The 21,000-nt window shown below is 45.9% G+C and overlaps 2 protein-coding genes across 3 annotated transcripts in view; one reads left to right on the top strand and one right to left on the bottom strand.

Moving 5' to 3' along the window:
• Positions 1-21,000, bottom strand: part of LOC119396556 (uncharacterized) — a 317,806-nt gene that overhangs the window by 88,812 nt on the left and 207,994 nt on the right. The window lies entirely within an intron of this gene.
• On the top strand, positions 36-20,726 carry LOC119396557 (solute carrier organic anion transporter family member 74D). Its single transcript, XM_037663819.2, has 9 exons — positions 36-1,006; positions 2,374-2,460; positions 11,096-11,287; positions 12,089-12,253; positions 12,837-13,032; positions 15,604-15,742; positions 16,773-16,957; positions 18,161-18,225; positions 20,262-20,726. The coding sequence occupies exons 1-9, from the start codon at positions 271-273 to the stop codon at positions 20,669-20,671; spliced, it is 2,175 nt and encodes a 724-aa protein (XP_037519747.1). The 5' UTR covers positions 36-270; the 3' UTR covers positions 20,672-20,726.

Here is a 21,000-nt window from a genome sequence, read left to right as displayed (position 1 = left end):
TCGGTTGGCGGCGAGCGCGCGCGAGCCCGAATAGCGGAGAACTGAGCGAGTGTGCATGTGTAACGACAACATCGTCATCCTTTCTTAGGACGGCGGCTGGCGGATGTGACGAAACGGTCGCCCTATCGACGCCGAAACACTTTGTCCCTCGAGGGAAGACTGCCGCTGCTGACCGGAGAAAAGGAGAGCGGGCCGCCCCAAGGGCCGCCGCGAACGTGATAAACGGACGGAGAGGGAAACCTCGGCGGTCCCTCCGAGCCGCCACTTGTCATGAATGCTCAGCCAAGACCCAACGACGGCGATGCCGACGGCGCACGCGACAAGGAGACGCCGGAAGCCGGGGACGCGGCCCCGTCGAAGCAGGACCAAGTTCCAGCGCGGGATTCGACGCAAGACGTCGAAACCGATGGCGACTACCTGTGCGGCGTGGGCAACTACAGGCCCGACTGGCTCCAGAGGTTCGCCACTTCGCGTTACTACGCCCTCGTGTTCGGCTTGCTGGGCATCTTTCAGGGCGCCTACCGGACCTACCTGGTCGGAACACTGTCCACCGTGGAGAGGCGCTTCTCGATGTCCAGCCGCGCATCGGGCATCATCATGATCGCCGACGACCTGAGTCCCATCGTGGCCAACTTCGTGATGATGGCTTGCCTGAGACGCACCAGTAAACCAAACTGGGTGTCCGGTGGCATGCTCTTCTCGCTCCTCGGAGCTGTTTCCAGCATGCTTCCCTACCTGGTGTACGGTCCGGGCAAGCACCTCATGGGAGACGTGCGTACGGTCGGTGGCGTCTCGACCGCCACTACTCAGTTCTGCGGCACTTCGGATGGCGAGGCGGCGGCGGCCAGTTGTCAAGCCATCAAGGAGGACGCAGCGTCGATCGGGCCCCTGATGTTCTTCTTCATGGGCAACTTCTTGAACGGACTTGGCGGAACCGCTTACTACGTCATCGGGACCACTTACATGGACGACAACGTTAAGAAGAAAAACTCGGCCGTGTACTTCGGTAAGTCCTTGATATGTTCTCCATTTATTGCTCAGAAGTAAAACTCGTATCAAGCGAAGCGTAGTCACCAGCCGCAACAGTGTTGATGATGCATCAGACAAAGCATCGGCCGTGCCTCTAAGGTCCTGGTTGTAAAATTAGATCAAGCAAAAGAAATGCGAAATGGTTTCAAATACTGCCAGAAAAAAAGGTAATGAGGCCCCGGCTAGACGTCCAGAACACGAGAGCATAGTGGCTCCATTTCATTTGACGAAGCACGTGCGTTCGTACGTGCTCGCGTAGGACACGAGCCTGCGATCGAATTTCGCGGTTTTTAATTACGCTCCCTGATGCATTGAAGGTACAAGCGACATATTCATCCTCGTATGCACAGACTGACAGAACCGTTTACATCAGTCCCGACCCGAGCAGCCGCTTACTTCCTGCTCTCGGGATTAGCTGTCCTATCGTTTCAGGAAGCTGTGGCCCGTTCAGACAGCGGAAGTTGTAACCCGCTGTCACCACCTCCTTTTTCTGTAGCAATTCACACGCACGCTTTCGAGTGACCTTGAGCTCAAGGAAATGAGACAAACACAGTTGCATTACAATTAGCGCATAATTTTCTTATAGAAGAATTTATTATTGCAAATTTGCTTATACCAACGCTGCACGAATAAGTTGTGCTGTGAGGAAATTGTATAACATGCGACTTATAGAATCGGATATAGTTACCTTAATCTTTTCTTAAGCAAATCTCTGGTTAAAACGGAAATTCTTTCTCTGGATAGCAGCAGCTATACCATTCGCGATTTCAACCATAAATCTCATGATAACGTAATTAAAGTCCCGACACAAGGAACATATATAGGACACTGCACTTAAAACCACAAGCAATGCATGCTTTTCGTGCAAAAGGACGTGTTGTTAAACAAGTCGGTGTTTACTCAAATACATGTATTTCAAGAAAATGACATAAATGTAGCGCAAAAAAGGAGCACTATACAGAAGTCAAGAACAGGTCTTCTGTGCGGCGGTTCCTTTTTCGCGCTGCCGTTGTGTCTTTAAATTCTTCTCATATCAGGAACATGCCAACTTTCCGGTCTCCGGCCTTGACTCTTAAACTGTCTACTATAATACCCAAGGTTCCCGATTGAATGCGGCGGCCGTGCGACAAGGCCAGCCACGACCACAAACACGGGAAGGGAACCACCCGTTGTGAAGTTTCGCATAGTCCCGAGAACGTTAGTGACTATAGAGATAATCGACAGTAAGCGTTATCAGCAATGGGGCAGATATTTCAGTAATTGTGTGGTCGCAATTTTGGCGCAGCCCGCATATTTTTGACCAAGGATGTACGAATGCTTATTTGCGTCCTCTATTGCTTCTAGGCTCCCTGTATGTATTCCGCCTCCTGGGACCTGTCTTGGGCTTCACAATGGCGTCGATCAGCCTAAGTTACCCTGAGGAAATGAAAGGTAAGTGCCTGCATTTTAAAGCGAAAGCATTATATACCCAACGAAGCGAAATAACCGGAGCCGACATGTCCAGCGTCGGCGTTATAACCACCAGTAACGTATACCCAGAAACTTCTTTCGGGGGCTGGGAGAGGTTCACCCATACTTTATGTATGTTCGTGGGTGAGTTTGTGTGTGTGTGTGTATATATACACATGCAAAATTGAAAAATTTCGGGGGGTTTGAAACCCCCTCCCCCCCTATCTAGCCCCCCGATGCCCACAGACCTCCACTAGAAAGTGGCCTTACCACCCGATAGCAAGAAAACTCAACTGACCAAATGATGTGGTAGTGATGACGTAATATAATGACACGTGACAGGGACGTCGAAATACTATGGACGCCGATATAGCCGTCACAACCAGACACGCCGTGCTTTCGCATTGAATGCACGTAAGGAGACTTAAGTGTTTCGGTAACGTTTTTTTTAAAGCAATTTTCTATATAACCTTGCTTAACGGCGGCCGCCGGACATAGTATTCCATGTCTTATACTTTCGTGTATCGTCGCTTTCCAAAATTATATTGCTGCTGTGTCCATACCAAAATACTGCCAAAGTCTGAAAATGAAGTATTCGTGTTTGTGTAACACCTCCGAAGTAACAGCAAACCCATCAATGTAACTGGGGGGATCTTCATTAATGCCTATGGAGTTCGAGGACGCGGGTGGAATGCCGGCCACTGCGGTCGCACTTCAATAAGAACAAAATGCGAAATCGCTCCTGTACCGTACCCTGGGTGCCCGCTAAGAAGAGTCATTTGGTCAAAAATATTCGTAATGAGATTGAGGTTTCATAATAAGGTCTATATCAGAATGGCGTATTGCCATAAATAGAAAGCAGGACAGTGCAGTTGCTGCAGCAAGTAATCGTACCGTGCAGTAGGCGCACAAAGAAAGTGGGCCACCACATATGTGCCAGCAAGTAGCCATGTATACCATTCAGGCCAGTGTTGGCTAAATTTGGCTGAATAGCGCTGCCACATGTTGGTCAAGCGGTGCAGTTAAACATAAGGCTCGCGCAAGCTTACAATCCCTCAGTAAGCAGTTTCTGCTGCAATTCTTTCTAAAAAGTCAAAGGGATACTGAAAAAAATGGGAAAAAACTGACGAAAACATCGGAATTCTACCCGGAAGACGCGACTGTTCCGATAAATAGATTGTATTTCAAGTAGTTTTGAACAGTTGGCTGTATTTTTGGAGGATAGTCAGCGCGCGGCGGCTGCACGCCAGAGCGAGCCGTGACGCCACATTCACCGCTGCGCATGCAGGGTGCCCGTTTTTCTTTCCTCCTCTTCCCTTTTTCACCTCTCCTCTACGTCTCACTCTCACCTTTCCACAAAGGCGCTGAGGCGTTAACCCCAGCCGGGAGCTGCCGGTGCCGTTCGTATAGTTAAGAATAATATCTGGGGTTTAACGTCCCAAAACCAAGATATGGTTATGAGAGACGCCGTAGAGGAGAGCTCCGGAAAGTTAGACCACCTGAGGTTCTTGAACGTGCACCTAAATCTAAGTACACGGGCCTCAAACGTTTCCGCCTCCATCGAAAATGCAGCCGCCGCGGCGGTTCGTATAGTTGTAGGATCCGTAGTGGGAGCTGAGTGGGCTGAGAGGTGCGGGCGCGCTGGAATAGGTGGATAGCAAAACGGCGCGTCGTCTGCTGCGGTACTTCCGGTTCGAGGCCTATCTCTTCGCTGCTTCAAGGTGCCTGCTGTTCAGTGTAATCGGGGAGGAAACACAGTTGTCCAGTGATTGTGTTCTTGGAATATATCGCGAATGGATACGTGATATTTCGCATTTCAGAGAAACAAGCGAGAAGACTAAATGGGCAAACACGGGGAACGGTGGCTCTCAAGCGCAGCATACGAGTATAGATATACGGTTATGCTTTAAAACACGCAGTAATATTTTACAGAACCAGATTCGTTTAGTGTATTCGAGCTCAAACGGTGGCTACCTCAGAATCACTCACGCATATGAGCACATGATGCCAAATGTCAACGTACGTAGGCTCCCAAATCACTTGAACTTCCGACAAGAGTAAGCATATTCTGTCTGTCCGATCAAGTACGCCGATACAGTACACTTGCGTTGAATATACTGCATTGCCTACTTTCTGTGAAATTTATTAAAACTGCTGAGCGCATAAAAGGGCAACGTACGGAACAAAAAGGCCGCTCAGTTACTGGTATCGTAGTACGTAAAACGATCCAAGTTCGTTTTGAAGCAACGAGTTGCATGGTATGGTGTCTCTAGTGTTTCAGAAACTTGCAAGCGTGAAGTGTCCATACCTTCTAATGGAACTTGAAAGGCAAGTGCATGTTGAGTGCGAAGAATTTCGCATGCATTGATCGAAACACAATGTTCGAGTGCGCGAGGGAAAGCCATCTCACGTAAAGGATGATTCAGAGACGTAAAAGAAAAGCGACAAAACTGCGAGAGTTGTTTGCGAGCAAGAAACGTTTCACTATTGCTATTGACTATATACCTATATCGAACCCGAGATGGTATCTTTGCAACACAAAACTAAACAAATAATTTTACGTGTTATCAACAGGAAAACAGATTGGGCAGATATTTCATGACATTATAATGTGCGACAAATTTTCATATGCCACAATACATGCGTGAAAACGCCCTTTGCGGTGAAACAACATGCATGTGTACGGAGGTGCACGCCAATTGAATGAAGACATGACCGTTAGCACCTTTATAACCATTCCGTAGTGATTGCACTTGTTAATAAACTGAGCTGCACATCACTCCCAAGTGTTATGCAGTAATTTGTGAGAAAAGGAGACCAGACTGCCAGATGGAGCACACAGAAAGCGACGGCACTAGCAACAGCGCCCGTTCGGCGGCACGGCATCTCGAACCGGAAGTCGATGCAGACGGGCTCCGTAGCCCACAATCCTTTGCGAGAGCCACGTTTTTGCTATCCACATGCCCGTTTCCGGTGCATAAAACGTCACCAAACGTCACCTCCTCTAGTTCACGGCGCGGCCGCTAGACGCGGCAGTTTGTGAAAAACGCATTAATTTCATTATTTTTCTTTAGTCTCTGCCTGAAATGAAGGTTGTGTCTATCGATTTCACCCAATCTTTCAATTTGGCTGAAAATCTTCGCGGCAAAAATTTTGTTAAGTATATGACAAAAGCGAAAGGAACAGTGTGCGGGAAAAAATAACGGGTACAAGATTATTTCGTTGAGTGCAGGCTAAAATCGCATAGTGACCTGAGAAATGTAGCACTCGTACCAACACGCTCTACTACGACACCGTACTTGACGTGTGTTAGCGTTTGTTAACCTCACTTTTCAGACGGTTTCCAACTGTCATTGTCCTTGTGACGGCGTCTCGCTAACCAAAGCCGCATCCTCGACAAAGCAAGGTCCGTTTCGCCGGTTTACGTTCAGAATTCGCCCATTCATACCCTCCGGAAGCTTCGCAACGCCGCTGTGTTACAGTCTGAATTTCTATGGGCTGCCCCACTATGGGCTGCTTCACATCATTTTGTAGGCGAAATAGGGCAAGATGAGCAACACCCGCAACGGAAAGCAACATATATCTACCGCTGAGCAGCCAGCCATGCGCTATCTTATCTATGCAGCGCACAAAAGCAAAGCTCCCATCGCACTTACCGGTACCGGTCAGATCTCCAAAGTACAAAGCTAATATTTGCGACAGCAAGGCTTATATTTGGGCTAGTTGGCATGCTTCCACGATGAAGCAATGTGTGAGACTGGCCTGATTGATCAAGCGGATACCGCAATGGCTTGTGATGTCCAGTCGAACTCTTCGTTTCTTTTGTTTCGCGCTACGTTCAGTTCACAGCAATAACAACTACTACGTCTCCAACGCGTAGTCTTTTCTGCGTGCCTCCACGTGCGTAAGTGTGATGCGCATTCTCTCGATTGTATCACAAGAATATTTTTTTCAGAAGACAATGCGACTGCGATGTTGATTTATCACTGATCAGAAGCTACATGCGCAATTCTTCTTCTTAAAAGATATTGCGTCCCAAAACCACGATTTTATTATGAGGAACATCGTAGTGGGAGGGCTCCGAAAATTTTGTCCATCTGGTGTTCTTTAACGTGCGCCTAAATCTAAGTACACGGGCCTCTAGCATATCGCCTCCATTGAAATGCGGCCGCCGCGGCCGGGATTCGATCCCGCGACCTTCGGGTCAGCAGTCGAGCAGCATAACCACTAGACCACCGTGGCGGCTCTACATACGCGATTAGCACATTACTTATAGTCGGTCCAGCCTTCAACAAAAAAAATTCAGCGGGAAACTTTTTTCACTAATAGAATTTTGTTTCCTTAACGCGTGACCGCTGTCTTATGGCGAATTTTATTAAGGGGCAGCGGCGAACAGCTTTTTTTTTTTTATTGGTCGGTGGGCTTCAATAATAATATGTCTGCTGTCGCTATTTTACGGCTTGTTCTTGCGAACATTACACTAGCGTAGCTACGTTTTCAGAACACGAGCCCCGTTGATACGGTGGTTACGTCGGTACAGTGGTTCTGCAGAACACGATCCCGGTCGTACATCGGTTACGGTGCTCGGCTGCTGACGCGAAAGTCGCGGGTTCGATCTCAGCCACGGCAGTCGCATTTAGATAGAGGCACAATGCTATAGAGACCCGTGTACTGTGCGATGTCAGTGCACGTTAAAGAACACCGGATGATCGAAATTTCCGGAGCCCTACACTACGGCGTGCCTCGCAGTCATACCGCCGTTGTGTCAGGTAAACCCCAGATATTAGAGCACGAGCCCCGCTCTCGATCTGTCTAAGGAGTAACATCGCTCCCACTTCTGTTAGACCACTGAAACACGCCTCGTCTTGAAAGAGCACTTTCAGCGTGCTTCTAAATGCTCCCCTGTAGAATTCGATATTAGACAAAAATAAAGAGCTCTTGGACATAAAAAAAGTTTTTGAAAAATTATAATAGCGCGCCAGTTATTCGATAAGCTGAAACTTGACTACTGACGATGACGACGCCAACTCCTGCAATTTCACATTGTATCACATGTAGTCCAATAAAAGCAAGGCTTATTGCACTCTCTTAAGACACTCTCGCTGTGGCTCAACGGTAAATGTGGCGAGTGAGCTGCACTCTCTTTGCAGTTCACTCGTCGCATTTACTACTCAGTACTTGGGTCCGCATTCACTAAAAACGCATTAAGCTGAAATGTATAGTAAGAGCAAACATCTATTAATCCTGACACTAGACAGTCAACAGGGAAGCCGGCTGTCTAAAGGCATATATGCCCTTTGATCAACTGCTCTTACCCAGGTACTCTTAATCAGGTGCTTTCTAAATGCTGGCTATATCCAGGAAACTAGACGAAAATTGTCAGGTCTCCTGGCTATATCTAGCCCTTTAGCGCGACCTGATTAAGAGTGTAGAGCATTTACGATAAAAAATCTTTGCAAATTTTGCACCAGTTCTCCGCGCCTTATAAGTTAGCACATTCACTGGCTTGTGCTTTTGGCTCCGGGCTCAAGATGTTGTGCCCTTGTCAGAGCCTCGCATGTTGTTGTCGACACTTGTTACCCGCGGCGACAGCGCACTGGCTGCTCATTTCAAGGTCACGCGTTCAATTCCGCGGCCGCGGCTGCCGCGTTTACGACTGGAGCAGAATGCGAAAACTCTTACATACCGCGCACCCTGGGCACGTTGATCATCCTGGTTTGTTGAAATTATTACGGCGCCTCCCACTACGGCGTTCCTCATAATCATATAATGACCTCGGCACGCAAAATTAAGTATTTTGACGCGAAACTTATGAGACGACGCCCAGTTCGGTAATCGAAAGGTTATATTTCAATGTCCCAAAGCGGCGCAGCCCGCGTGACAAACGAAGATGATGATTACAATGGTTTCTGTACAGATGAAGATGAACTATATAGTCAGCGCTCACAGTATCATAAGTTATTTCAAGGCTTCATTCAGCCTTAGATGCCTCATCAAACGCGAAAATTGACCGTCGGCGCCGACCGTCGTCCCGCGGCGTCGGCGTCCACACGAGTGATGAAAAAAATCACGTGATGACATCAGATGATGACGTCATCACATGACATCGTCACTTGGATTAAGGTGGGCCGATCATGGGGGCAATGCAAAACTAGGTGAGGTGCAGAAATATTTCAATGCCTCCGATCCTGGAGGCAGTGCAAAAGTACATTAGGTGAGGAATGCCTTCGGAGGGGGGGGCTGAGAAAAAGAAGAACATAGCTTTCACCTTCAAGTCGTCTTAGGCGAACGCATAAGGGACCCTGTGACTTTTATTTTCGATGTATGTTTATAGCAGGAAGAGCCACGACATGTGGTCGGCTCCACTTTTGCACACGAGTCTACAACATACTGCTATTGAATATACGTTGAGACGTGAACGTGGAGTCTTGCCAGCGCCGGTTGCGGAAAGTAATAACACTGATAACTGAGTCATCTGGTTCAAAAGTATAATTTAAATGGCAATGCAACCTGCGACGAATATTCAGCGCCTGAAGCACCTGCACCATTCACGTGCGCGTAAATCAGATTCCACTGGGTTATAAATGTGATCGAATTTCCTACAATATTTACTAGAGGGAACTCTGGCGCAGTGATCGGTCTGCCACCAAGGGAATGATGGGTGTATAGTGCATGGATTTGCCTAGTCTTCGAGCTTGCGGCTTCGAGTGCACTTGTGGCTTTGTTGATTGTTGTGTTTTGACTTTTGTTTCGGATAAAAGAATGACTCGTTGTGAACCTCGCCAGCAGGGGCGTAGCCAGAAATTTTTTTCGGGGGGGCGGGGTTCAACCATACTTTATGTATGTTCGTGCGTGCGTTTGTATGTGTGCGTGCCTATATACGCAAGCAAAATTGAAAAATTTCGGGGGGGGGGGGGGTTTGAACCCCCCCAACCCCCCCCCCCCCCCCCGCCTTGGCTACGCCCCTGCTCGCCAGCTGGTTTCCAAGGTCGAGAAGGGAGTGGGATAGGTTTCAAACAGGAGAAAGTGCCTCAGACAGGCTGGCCGACGTTTCGATAGGGGGAAAAATCTTTGTCAAAGGCACCTTGTCATCCCTGGCGTGTTAGTTTTAATGGGTTAGTGATGATGTCATGTCCAGCGGTGGCGCGTCTGCTGCTGTTGGTAACTGCTGCCTGGAAAGAGAAAAACTAGAAGCAGAGGAGTGTAGCCACTACACTCTGCTACTTTCTAACACGCCAGGGATGACAAGGTGCCTTTGACAAAGATAGGCCCCCCTATCGAAACGTCGGCCAGGCTGTCTGAGGCACTTTCTCCTGTTTGAAACCTATCCCACTCCGTCAGCTGGTTTGAATTATTCAGCCTAAACGGGTCAAGGTGGTGAAGTGGGACTGCTGAACTTTTGCTGAACTTCGTCTCGCGTCAAAGCGGCTGCAGGCCACGCACGGAGCAACACGAAGCCACACGGAGCCGAAAGAACGAGTCTTAGGCAAATCCATGTAATAGTAATACCCATCATTCCCATGCTAGCTGAAGCGCTATACGGTGCAGCTCCCATAGACGCTAGCGCCAGATTTCCCTCTAGCGTATTATTATGAAACTTTATGATAAATGCAAGAACAAAACGGCCTAGCAATGGTGAACTTTGGCGCTGTCTCTCACGATTGTTCCCTCGGCAAATATCAAACATCACGTTCGTCCTTTTGACGTCTTTGCTTTGTGCGTCTCGCAGTGCTCATTTACACGAACTGTTATGTACGTTTCACCTGATCTTGGGAACGGTGTTGTTTATAGACATAAGCTTTGCATGACAGTAAACTGTGATCAGCGCGTTGCGTAAACATAAATTGCTTGATTTAGTGTGCTGCATATGATATTGCCACGCGTGTTTATTGCTTTGATATATTCGGGTTTCCTCCACAAAGTCTGTTAACAACACTGGACGTAGGCCACGCCACAGCGTTTGAGAAGATTCGCGATTGTTTGAGATCATTCTGTTAAGATTACACGCAGGATGCAAATAGTCAAGTCTGTATGAGAGCTTACGCGAGCCCCAGCGATAACGCTGGAAGGTTCGATGACTGCCTCATAAAGGACGACGCGTTCCGCCGATGATCAGATTACTGAAGGCCGATGCCGTGCTCGTCGCTATCAGTATACAGCGTGAATTGCTTGTATACCTCATTTTTTAATTTTTTTTCCGGCACAAGTTCGCCCAAATAGAAAGTTTAATCTTGAACACGCCGACTGCTTCCTTCGTCAACGTCACCACCAGGTGACAGTATTAATAGGGATGGCTGTGAGCAGCGTATATAGTACCGAAGTAACTGCTTCGGGAAAGATAGCTTCACTTCCCATAAGTACGAGCGTGCACAGTCGGCGCAAAAGTTTCGAGACCACTAGGTCAGGAAATACTGAATTCCCCAGCAATCTGCGACTGCATTCGGTGGAACTGCACGGTACATGTTGTTGGCCCATTTTAGAACATGCCACTAGTCGAAATTCAACGCTGCCTGTCGAAGCAGCGGGAATAATCAGCATTTGTGGGGTCTCGCGGTCTCTAAACTTTTGACGCTGAGTGCACGTTGAATAATTCCGCTTATTTTGCATACGCTCTCAGGTACGTCCTCGCTTAAGCCTGGCGACCCTCGGTGGATCGGCGCCTGGTGGTTCGGCTACATCTTCATCGGGTTTGGCCTTCTCATCAGCACACTTCCAATGCTGTTCTTTCCGAAGAAGATCCGGTCAAAATCAGAAGCTAACAAAGGCGATGCTGTCAGCAAGGACAAGAGTATGAAAGCTGAATTGAAAGGTGGGCCTCTATAAAGTTCAATGTCCGGCTTTGCTCAATGGTAAACAGCTGCGCGTAAATGTTGAACAGATTGTAGGGCAAGTTGCGAGTAGGCATCGTAGCAACTGCTCTTTACTACGACTTTCATGTTCGTGTGTTTTTTTATGTATTGTTATTACAATAAGGTTAGTGACGACCTTTAGTTAGACGCAACACATATTTTCTCTTATCGCTAATCAGGCTGGCAAACTTCCTGGCAACGCCACAGCAGCTAGCAACCTTCCGCCCCCCTTTTGTCCTTTCGATTTTGCTGAAATTGCTCACACTTAATGAAACGCAACACCAAACTTTTAGTATAACTAGAGAGGCTAGAAGGGTCTGTAGTATAACTGCTGGTATCCGCCATTGCTCAGGCTAACTGCGTCATGTCGCTGCGAATCTGGAAGCTTGAGGTAGCGTTGGCTCTGATGTCACTGTTCGACCCAAAGTCACACCTATATGACTCGAACTGAAGACAGTGGAAACGAAAGTACGTGCATTACTTAGCCCTGAATTCTCGCGTTTTAATCCGTGAGCAGTGTATCATAACGCTACTCAGATTCATTGCACTTTAGGTTCAGTATAAGCCACCTGAGCGCAAAACTGCTTTTGAAGGTAATGAAACTCAGATTAGCGTGGAACAGTGCAGCGCAGATGCGGTCACAAAACTTACGGTAGTATACAACTTACCTGAATAAAAAGAAGAAGAAGAAAAAAACAATGTTTCAGCCTTTGAGTGTCTTCAAACATGCGTAGTAACATCTACTTGTGCTCTATTTTCAGAGGTGTTACAGGGACTCGGAAGGTTGGCCCGAAATCCAGTCTACGTGTTCCGCATCCTAGCGGCGATCGCAAATTACATTGCTCTGGCCGGTTATTACATCTCTTTTCCGCGCTACACTGAGCACCAGTTCTCTCAGACCGCGTCAAAGGCCAGTCTTCTTGCTGGTGAGTGCGCACAACCTCATCGCATGCAGCGTCACAATTTCATAAAGGTTTCTGATTTCTTCTCACACATTGCATAAATTGTGATTAAAACGTAAACAAACTTTAGTGGCTGTAACGTGCCTGAGTGTCATTAGGCGCTTTTTCGCATAAGCAGTCACAGACATTCATTATGTTAAAACGCTGAGACGTAAGTCTGTCGATGTAGAGCGGGTCGTGGGAACTACCATACAAAACTCAATCAACAACAAATTATTACGACGAAATATGGTGCGTACATCAAAAGTGCATCAGTGTGTCTGAAGCCGGCGTTGTGAAGGCTACCGAATTTACTCGCACATTACCATCACTGGCTCACCTTGGCTACCTCTGACTGCTGTCACCCAACGTTGCCTAACCATTGGCTAATTCTGGTTAGCGTTGGCTTCTATTGGATATAAGCTGGCTAATGCAGCCTAGGGACGGCTAAATGTTGACTAACCCTGGCTTGCCTTGGCTGCCTGTTCGACAACGCTGGCACGCGTTCACCACATTTCTCTACGCTCCGACCCTTGTCATCTCTGACACCAGGAAACTGTGCACGCAGGACCAACTTATATCGTGTCGAACGTGGTCGGCATCGTTCTGGGCGCTGTGTTCGTGCACAAAGTGAAACCATCGCCCAGGGTTGTGGGCATACAGTCGGTCATCGTGGTTTTCGCCGCCGCAGTTGGTATCACTTCACTCATGGCGATAAACTGTGGCTCGATACAGTACCCCGTGGTTCCGGATGCGGTCGAAGGGTGAGCATCAGTCGGTTTATTCACTCATCTTCAATTCCATCTCATTAAGTTAAATAAAGGCGCGTTAAGTGATCGTCGTGTACGGAGGCGACTACAGTGCAGAAATTCTTGATGAACAAATTGTTGAAAAGAATTTACTGGCTTTGAGATGTGCATGCGAGGCCACCGCACTAAACGGGAATGGTTATGTTTAGAGATTGATTGATTGATTGATTGATTGATTGATTGATTGATTGATTGATTGATTGATTGATTGATTGATTGATTGATTGATTGATTGATTGATTGATTGATTGATTGATTGATTGATTGATTGATTGATTCTTGCAGCTTAGTATCCAATTTAGCAATGTCGGGTTGTGAGGGACACCGTTGTGGAAGTCCGGTTAATATCCACATCTTTGGATTTATTTAACGGGCGCCTAAATGAAAGTGCGCGACCGTTCTTGCAGTAAGTTCTCGTCAAGCCACGGCCGTGTATCGAACCCATGGTCTTGTTCTCAGCAGAAGAATACCGTCAACCACTGTGCCACAGTGGTGGGTGAGCTGCAGCTTAAGTGAGCAAGTTAGGGCTCATTTATACAGGGCGCCCAAAATTAAGCTTTATGGTTTTCTTAAAATTCAGCATTGGGAATTACCAGAAAACCACCTATGCAGAAAAGCTGTGTGTCCAGGGGGACACAAAGTGAAACAATAATTATCTCTGTCACCCACCGAATTATCTAAGATTGAGGAGGAGGAATAAACTTTATTATGAACGAGCGATTTAAGTTCGTTGGCCTAGGCCTCCCACGTGGGAACGTCGAGGTCCCCTCAAGCACTGCGCATTCTACACCAAATAACTAAGATTGAACAATTAAATTTTTAGTGACTGCAGCAAGTGTGCATGTTTGTATTGAAAAGTTGGAGGCAGTCGCGTTTCTACATAGTTGCACTTGGAAGAATTCTTCTAGCGTGTCTGTGCTGCTAGATATCCCCCTTCAAAGTTTAATTGGGGTTTGCATGATTACTCATGCAAGACAATAAGCACTGGCTTAAGCCCCCCCCCCCCCTCCCCTGCCGATGTCCCACAGCAGTTACGTGCGGCGTTTAATCTGACAACGAGTCGAAGGCATAGACAAAGATGATAATGGTTACTCTTTTACTATACCGGCTGGAGATAGCAAGCAATCACTGCTCGGCACATCAGGGAGGAACATTGCGCCGACCCTCACAGCCTTGCATGCGTAATCATGCAAACCACAATTAAACTTTGCAGCGGTATATCTCAAAGCACTGACATGCTCGAAGAATTCTTCAAAGTGGAACTGCGTAGAAACGCTACTGCCTCCAACTTTTCAATACAAACATGCCCGCTTGCTGCAGTTACTAAAAAGTTCATTATTCAATCTTAGTTAACTTGGCGGCTGACAGCGATAATTATTGTCTCACTTTGTGTCCCCCTGGATGCATAACTTACCTGCAAAGGTAGTTTTGACGTACTTCCCAGTGTTGAATTTTAAGAAAAACAAAGCTTAATTTTGAACACCCGGTATAAAGGTCAGTAACTCATCACGAGCCGTGTTCTAAAGCAGCAAGGGTGAGAGAAAGAAGCACCGGTGGATTTCTCTTTTCTCGGAACTAGTTTTCAAGAAATCAATGGCATAGTTAGATGTGAAAATGGCATCGAAGGTTCACGCTGCGTTGTTCGGCACAGTGAAATGCGTTTACTGAAAGAATGCTAATGATGGATGTGCTATATACTTGGTTCGCCTACTTGACAGAACGCTATCGCTTGCTTTTGACAAGTGCGAGTTTGTCTAATAGTACATTGTTTTCGTCTTCCGGGTAACAGGAAAGTTTGTAGACGACTGATGAGTTGAGGAGGGAAGGTTCTTAGCAGTGAGTTGCCGAATGTGTTGTAACATGGGAGCTGCATTGGGTAGCCCGTAACACCATTGTGCTCCTGTTCTATAGTGTATCCTTACAATTATAATTTATTGCAAGACGTAAAGTTGTTACTTTTTGAGCTATATATGTGGTTGCTTGTTTCCGAATACTGTTGTAAGTGAGCGCTCGTGTGTGTCAAGCCTCTTCTCTGTCTTCGTCTTTTGCGCTGTCACCCTGTATCTTCGGCTACAACTGCAGTTTTGTGTGTGTCCTGTATCTGTCGTGCAATATGTGCATCACTTTATGTTTAATCGTGCCCGTAATGAGTAGCATGCTATGTGCACCGCCAGGCAAACCTCTCACTCACTCACTCACTCACTCACTCACTCACTCACTCACTCACTCACTCACTCACTCACTCACTCACTCACTCACTCACTCACTCACTCACTCACTCACTCACTCACTCACTCACTCACTCACTCACTCACTCACTCACTCACTCACTCACTCACTCACTCACTCACTCACTCACTCACTCACTCACTCACTCACTCACTCACTCACTCACTCACTCACTCACTCACTCACTCACTCACTCACTCACTCACTCTGATACACATATCAAATGCGCGTCAAGCTCGGGCAGTTTGAGGCTGTCCCTTGTGCACAGCTTTTTTGTTCTTTTTTGCGCATTCACAGAGTGACTATCCAAAATCAGTGCAGCGATGGATGCGACTGTTCCACGAGAGTCCATCGTCCAGTGTGCGACCAAGCGACAGGAACGCAGTACTTCTCAGCGTGCTTTGCGGGATGTCCTGTCAGCGAATTCAATCAGACGGTGAGCACCTTCGGGCTGCTTCTTACTCAAGTGCAAACAACGATGATCACAAACAAGCATTATTTTTGTAGCTTCTCTCGGTGAACCAAACAAATCGACTGGATAAAAGAAAGACGACTAGTGAACTATCCAGCGAATATATAGTGATGGACACGTATATGAACGATAACTCAGCAAAAAAAGGCAAATTTTTGAGGGGGTATACTTTCGCATGCTTGTTAAAGTGCGCTAATTTATTCCTATTTATTACAAGCTGCTATAGCCTTAAACCTAAGGCGGTGGCTGAATAAGGTAGCATATGGAATTGTTACATAATCTTTCAAACAAAGCAAAGTCGAATAGTTTATATTAATACCCGTACAGTGCATTATGCGCTCGTCCTAGAGATTCCTCCCCTCCCCTCATATATATTTATTTCGTGCGTACTAAGAGTGCGCACGCTAAGAAACAGAGACGAAACGGAGACACGCGAACGACATAGATCGTTCACTTGTGTCCGTTTAGTCATCGTTCCCTTGAGCTCTGCATACTTGGTATATACCAAGAAATGTACCAACTAGCCCATGATCAGATTCGTCTAGAACAAACTCCTAAAAAAATTATGCTATAAAAGGAAACGAGAGTATGGATACTGAGCAGACACTTTGAAACAAAACGTGTAGTGAACTTTAATCATGGAGGGAGGTCAGCGCAAACGAGAGTATAAACATCTCCAAGTAACCAGTGGAGTTAGAAAACAATCAGTTATGGTAATTTAGGGCCTTATTTGTTACTTGACGTTAAATGAAAGTATGGAGTTATGAACCGAGACTTATGCTCAGACAGAGCTAAGATACTTGCGCCACATTCTCTGAATCTTCAGTGCTATATTTTGTTGTTGTCAAAGCTGTATGGGAGAATAATTCGAACGCTCCCTGCAAAAGTGCTGACTGGATGACGAACACCATCAATTTTCATAAACGAAGATGAAAAAAAAGGGACAAGAAATGTATGTGAATAAGTGTATTTTGATATCTGTATTATTTTACAGGAATTTCAGGACTGCCTGTGCCTGCAGTCGGAATACGGAATGAATAAGTTCACCGTTGGAAATGTTTCAAACAGCAAATGCGAGCAGGACTGCTTCGACGCCATGATGATCTTCGCTGGTGTGGTCTTCGTGATTCAAATTACGCTGGGCAGCTCACACGTTGGTTCGACTATCGTCGGGCTAAGGTTTGGAGCTTATTTCATTAAAAATCGTTTTATTAAGATCAAAAGAGAAAATATGTTTAGGCGGGGAATGGCCCTGCACGCAGGCAAAGGTTGAAAACATGTAGCATTAAAAGATGAACCGCAGGCCTGTGCGATTCACTCCTTCGCCCATTCGCAAAACGCGAGAAAAATCACCACGTGAAATTTGCAGTGAATCCCAGCTAAGTTTAAGCTTATCTAGCATTCTTTTTAATGCATGATGTTAATTTTAAATACGCAATGACGTAAGATACATATACAATGACACACTGTTCGTATAAAAGAGAGATGCGATGACGTAATCATCATGTGCAATAAGATGTTATTTGTATAAAACGAAAATAAAATAAAATTGAGAGGAAAGAAACCCACAAGGACAGGAATTTAAAGGTACATCGAATAGCAGCTTGAATGGTTTCCTGTCCCATTATTTTGGCGCTGTGTCCGCAAACAGTGAAGAATATATGTACATATAAAAATAAACAAACGAAACACGCGCAAATACACGTAAACATGCCCATATGCTAGAAATTACGTGCAATGTATATACAGTAATTGAAAACAATAAAAGTGAATGTATTCGAAAAACTTTAAAACAGTAGAAAAACGTATTTTTTATGCTGTTCGTATTAATAACCAAATCACTAACTTTCCTCTCCGTGTTCCAGCTCTAGTCAGCGACAAAAAAAAAACACAACAAAAATATTACAGGCATTGACTCGCTAGCGTATAAAAGACTTTACTTTGGAAGGAGTGATGAAACCTACTTGTGAAGTGTTTTTTTTTTTTCTTTTTAAATGTCGCGGGATATTCTTACACAGAAACACTTACTTTCCTATCTGGTGGTGGTACATCACGTAAGGCTGTGTATTTTATTTCCTTTTTTTTCATTGGTTAAGTTAGAGCAGTTCGACAATGTGCACACACACACAAGATCGATGTGCTTTGCCAATTATACTCAGGTACGCGAACAGCGAGAACGTCGTTGGCATTGATAATACATGGTCATTGAATGTATAGTAGACCCCATTCTAATGATAGAAAAATGTTGACTATGTTTCAGCGCATCCCTAACCAGTTTTCTTCGTATCTGTCACATCAATACGGATCAATTAACATTTATCACCCATGTGACGTTGATTTCAAGGATCTAACATACAGGAATAATTTTTCTTTCTTTTGAAGGTGTATCGAACCACGAGATAAAAGCCTGTCTTTGCTCGTCACGTCAGCAATTATGAATGCATTTGGTGAGTTTCAAATTTCGATTGTCTTGCCTGCTACAGAAATTAGGAAGGGAAACGAGTATTGTGACAATAGTGCCGAACCACAGAGAATTATCTTAGTGTCCTGATTTCTTTTTGAAATAATATGAATTATCAAAAAGAAAGACAGAGGTTAGTTAAACGTAAACTGGAGAGAGTTCTTGCTGGCGGCGCACCTACCATTCCACTTCATGTGATTAAACCCCTTAACATTATTTACGAGCGCTGATTTACAGTGCATACAGATTGAAAATAAGTGAGAAAGAATGCCACATCAAGATTAAAAGCTTTAATAAAAACTCATGGTGGGTGCTACTCTTTTGTTACATTCATTTATAATTGAATAGTACGCACTATTTTAGTAACATGATATTTAGGACGATGCCTCTTATTTGTGTTAATTTTAATAATAATAATAATAATAATATGTGGAGTTTAACGTGCCAAAGCCACGATATGATTATGAGGCACGCCGTAGTGGACGGCTCCGGAAATTTCCACCATCTGGTGTTCTTTAACGTGTACTGACACCGCACAGCACACGGGCCTGTAGCTTTTCGCCTCCATCGAAATGCGACCGCCGCAGCCGGGATCGAACCCGCGCCCTTTTATTCAGCAGCCGAGCACCGTAACCGCTACACCACCGCGGTGGACATTTACGTTAGTTTTACGGGAAAGGCTTTGTGAATGTAAATATTCAACAGCAGTCAATGTAATAGTGAAAATAACGAGGCAGTCGATGCCGAAAGGAATGCTCAATTTCTTTAATAGCATTAGCCAAGCCCGCACAATCGCCCATATATATAACTGCCAATTAAATGAGTCAGAATGAGGAATCACTTGTTTTACAAATCACAGACGAATTAACGAAAGCCGTAAAAAAGCTTGTCCTGACAATTTATGTTGGCATACAGAACTTATGTGGATGTCAATGGGCGTGCACTCTTTCCTGGGTTGTTTCTGTATGCTTTGGGCATTATGAGAAAAAAATAACACGATAGAGGAGCAGCTAGAGCCACGCCTTTGGGTTCCAACCTCGCCCCAAATACAGTTAGCCCTGTGCGACACAGTATTCATTTGGATACGTGACTTACATTTGCCATTTCTGTGAACACTGCGCTTATGGTAAATCAAGCATTCTTGTTGTTTAAGGTTCCTTTCTATAACTTCTGGTTGAAATAATTTGCTGCAAGCGACCGCTTTGGTGAAGCCATTTCCGTGTTTAACGAGTCGTTGAGCGCGAAACGATTTGGCATGAATTTAAAAAAATTACATTTTAAGGAATGCTAGCTGCCTGCAGATAACCTTTAGATAGCATGCAGTTTGAGTGGGTCGCTGAGCTTTGTTTATGAATAAATTAGCATGACAGACTGTACAATGACTAGATAATTATTTACGTTGTAATTGCAACTAATTGCTGAAAATATACTAAGATCTATTCTAACGGTTCCACTTGCTTAAGTTTATCTCCAGAGCCTTGACATCAAAATATGTAAATTTCACGCATTTATAGACAGTCTATCCTAATTTATGAAATTACAGGAGGCAAACCACTAAGAAAAAACAGGCGAAAGGAAAGAGCATCACGAAAATTCTGTCGTCTGATCCCTTCTGAGAGTACTTCCGTTTCTGATGAGCTAGACAGCCTGCGTCACGGCTAAAACACCTCGCACGCAGGCAGGCCTGCTAAAGGTGAATTTGTCTCCAAACTTCTTACTTCCAAACCCGGCATGTCCTCTTGGCGTGTCCAGCCGACGGTCTGAGACATCCGCACAAGGCTAGCAGTTCAAGCGGGACCAATCCATTCTTGATGCGATACGCCAGGTATCTTGGCGACAAGTAGCATGGCCAATAAGCGCGACTAGTAAGCAAGGCTCAAACGGTTACGTCTTGTAATTTCATGAAGTATGCAACAACTAGCCCAACAACAAGGTTTATTGAAGTATCATAATTCGCAGTAGACGGCATAGCTAGAAGGCGATTGCACATTTACTAACGCCATTTCTAAATTCTCTCGACAGCTTTCATCCCGTACCCGCTCATCTACGGTGCCTTGACGGACGCCTCGTGCATCGTCTGGGAGGATCGGTGCGGCGAGCGGGGATCCTGCTGGCTCTACGACCTCAAGAAGCTCCGCTACCTAATACACGGCGTCACGATGGCGCTGCTATTCGCCGGCTGCATCTTCCAGGCATTCATGGCCTACTACTGCAAACGCATCAAAAACTTCTACGACGACGAAGCGGACGAAGCAGCCGACGGCGGCGAGAAACCAGGGGGTGACGGTGTCCACGTGCCCCTGAGGCTGTCCATTAGCGAGGGACCTGATAGTCACGTGACAGGCACCGAGCGCCGCCCCAGGACTCGGACAAAGAGCATCGATAGCTGGGAGTTTCAGAACTTCAATCAGGTCACCAACGTCACCAAGTGAATGCTCACACACGGACAGTTGGAGTTGCGCTCCATCATCCCTTTACTCACTTTCCGCTTACCCGAGTAGGGTAACAAACCGGATACTTGTTCTGGTTGTCATTTCTACCTACCTTTCTTTTCCTTAATCTCTCTCTTGCACGAACGGGTCTTTTTGTTGTTGTTTCTTTTTACTCATATCACGTATGCGCCATTGTTTTGTGTTGCTCATGGACTGTGGTATATAGACGTCAATTTAGGAACATTGTGCGAACGTCACACCTCACTACATTTCTTTTGAAGTCAATGCTCTCCAAGGCCTCTGCCACTAGCACTCTGTAACGTGTTATA

The sequence above is a fragment of the Rhipicephalus sanguineus genome, chromosome 6 (assembly GCF_013339695.2).
Source record: "Rhipicephalus sanguineus isolate Rsan-2018 chromosome 6, BIME_Rsan_1.4, whole genome shotgun sequence".
Classification (NCBI taxonomy): domain Eukaryota; kingdom Metazoa; phylum Arthropoda; class Arachnida; order Ixodida; family Ixodidae; genus Rhipicephalus; species Rhipicephalus sanguineus.
The sequence above is the reverse complement of the archived record's forward strand: the minus strand, read 5'-3'. Positions and strand labels throughout refer to the sequence as shown.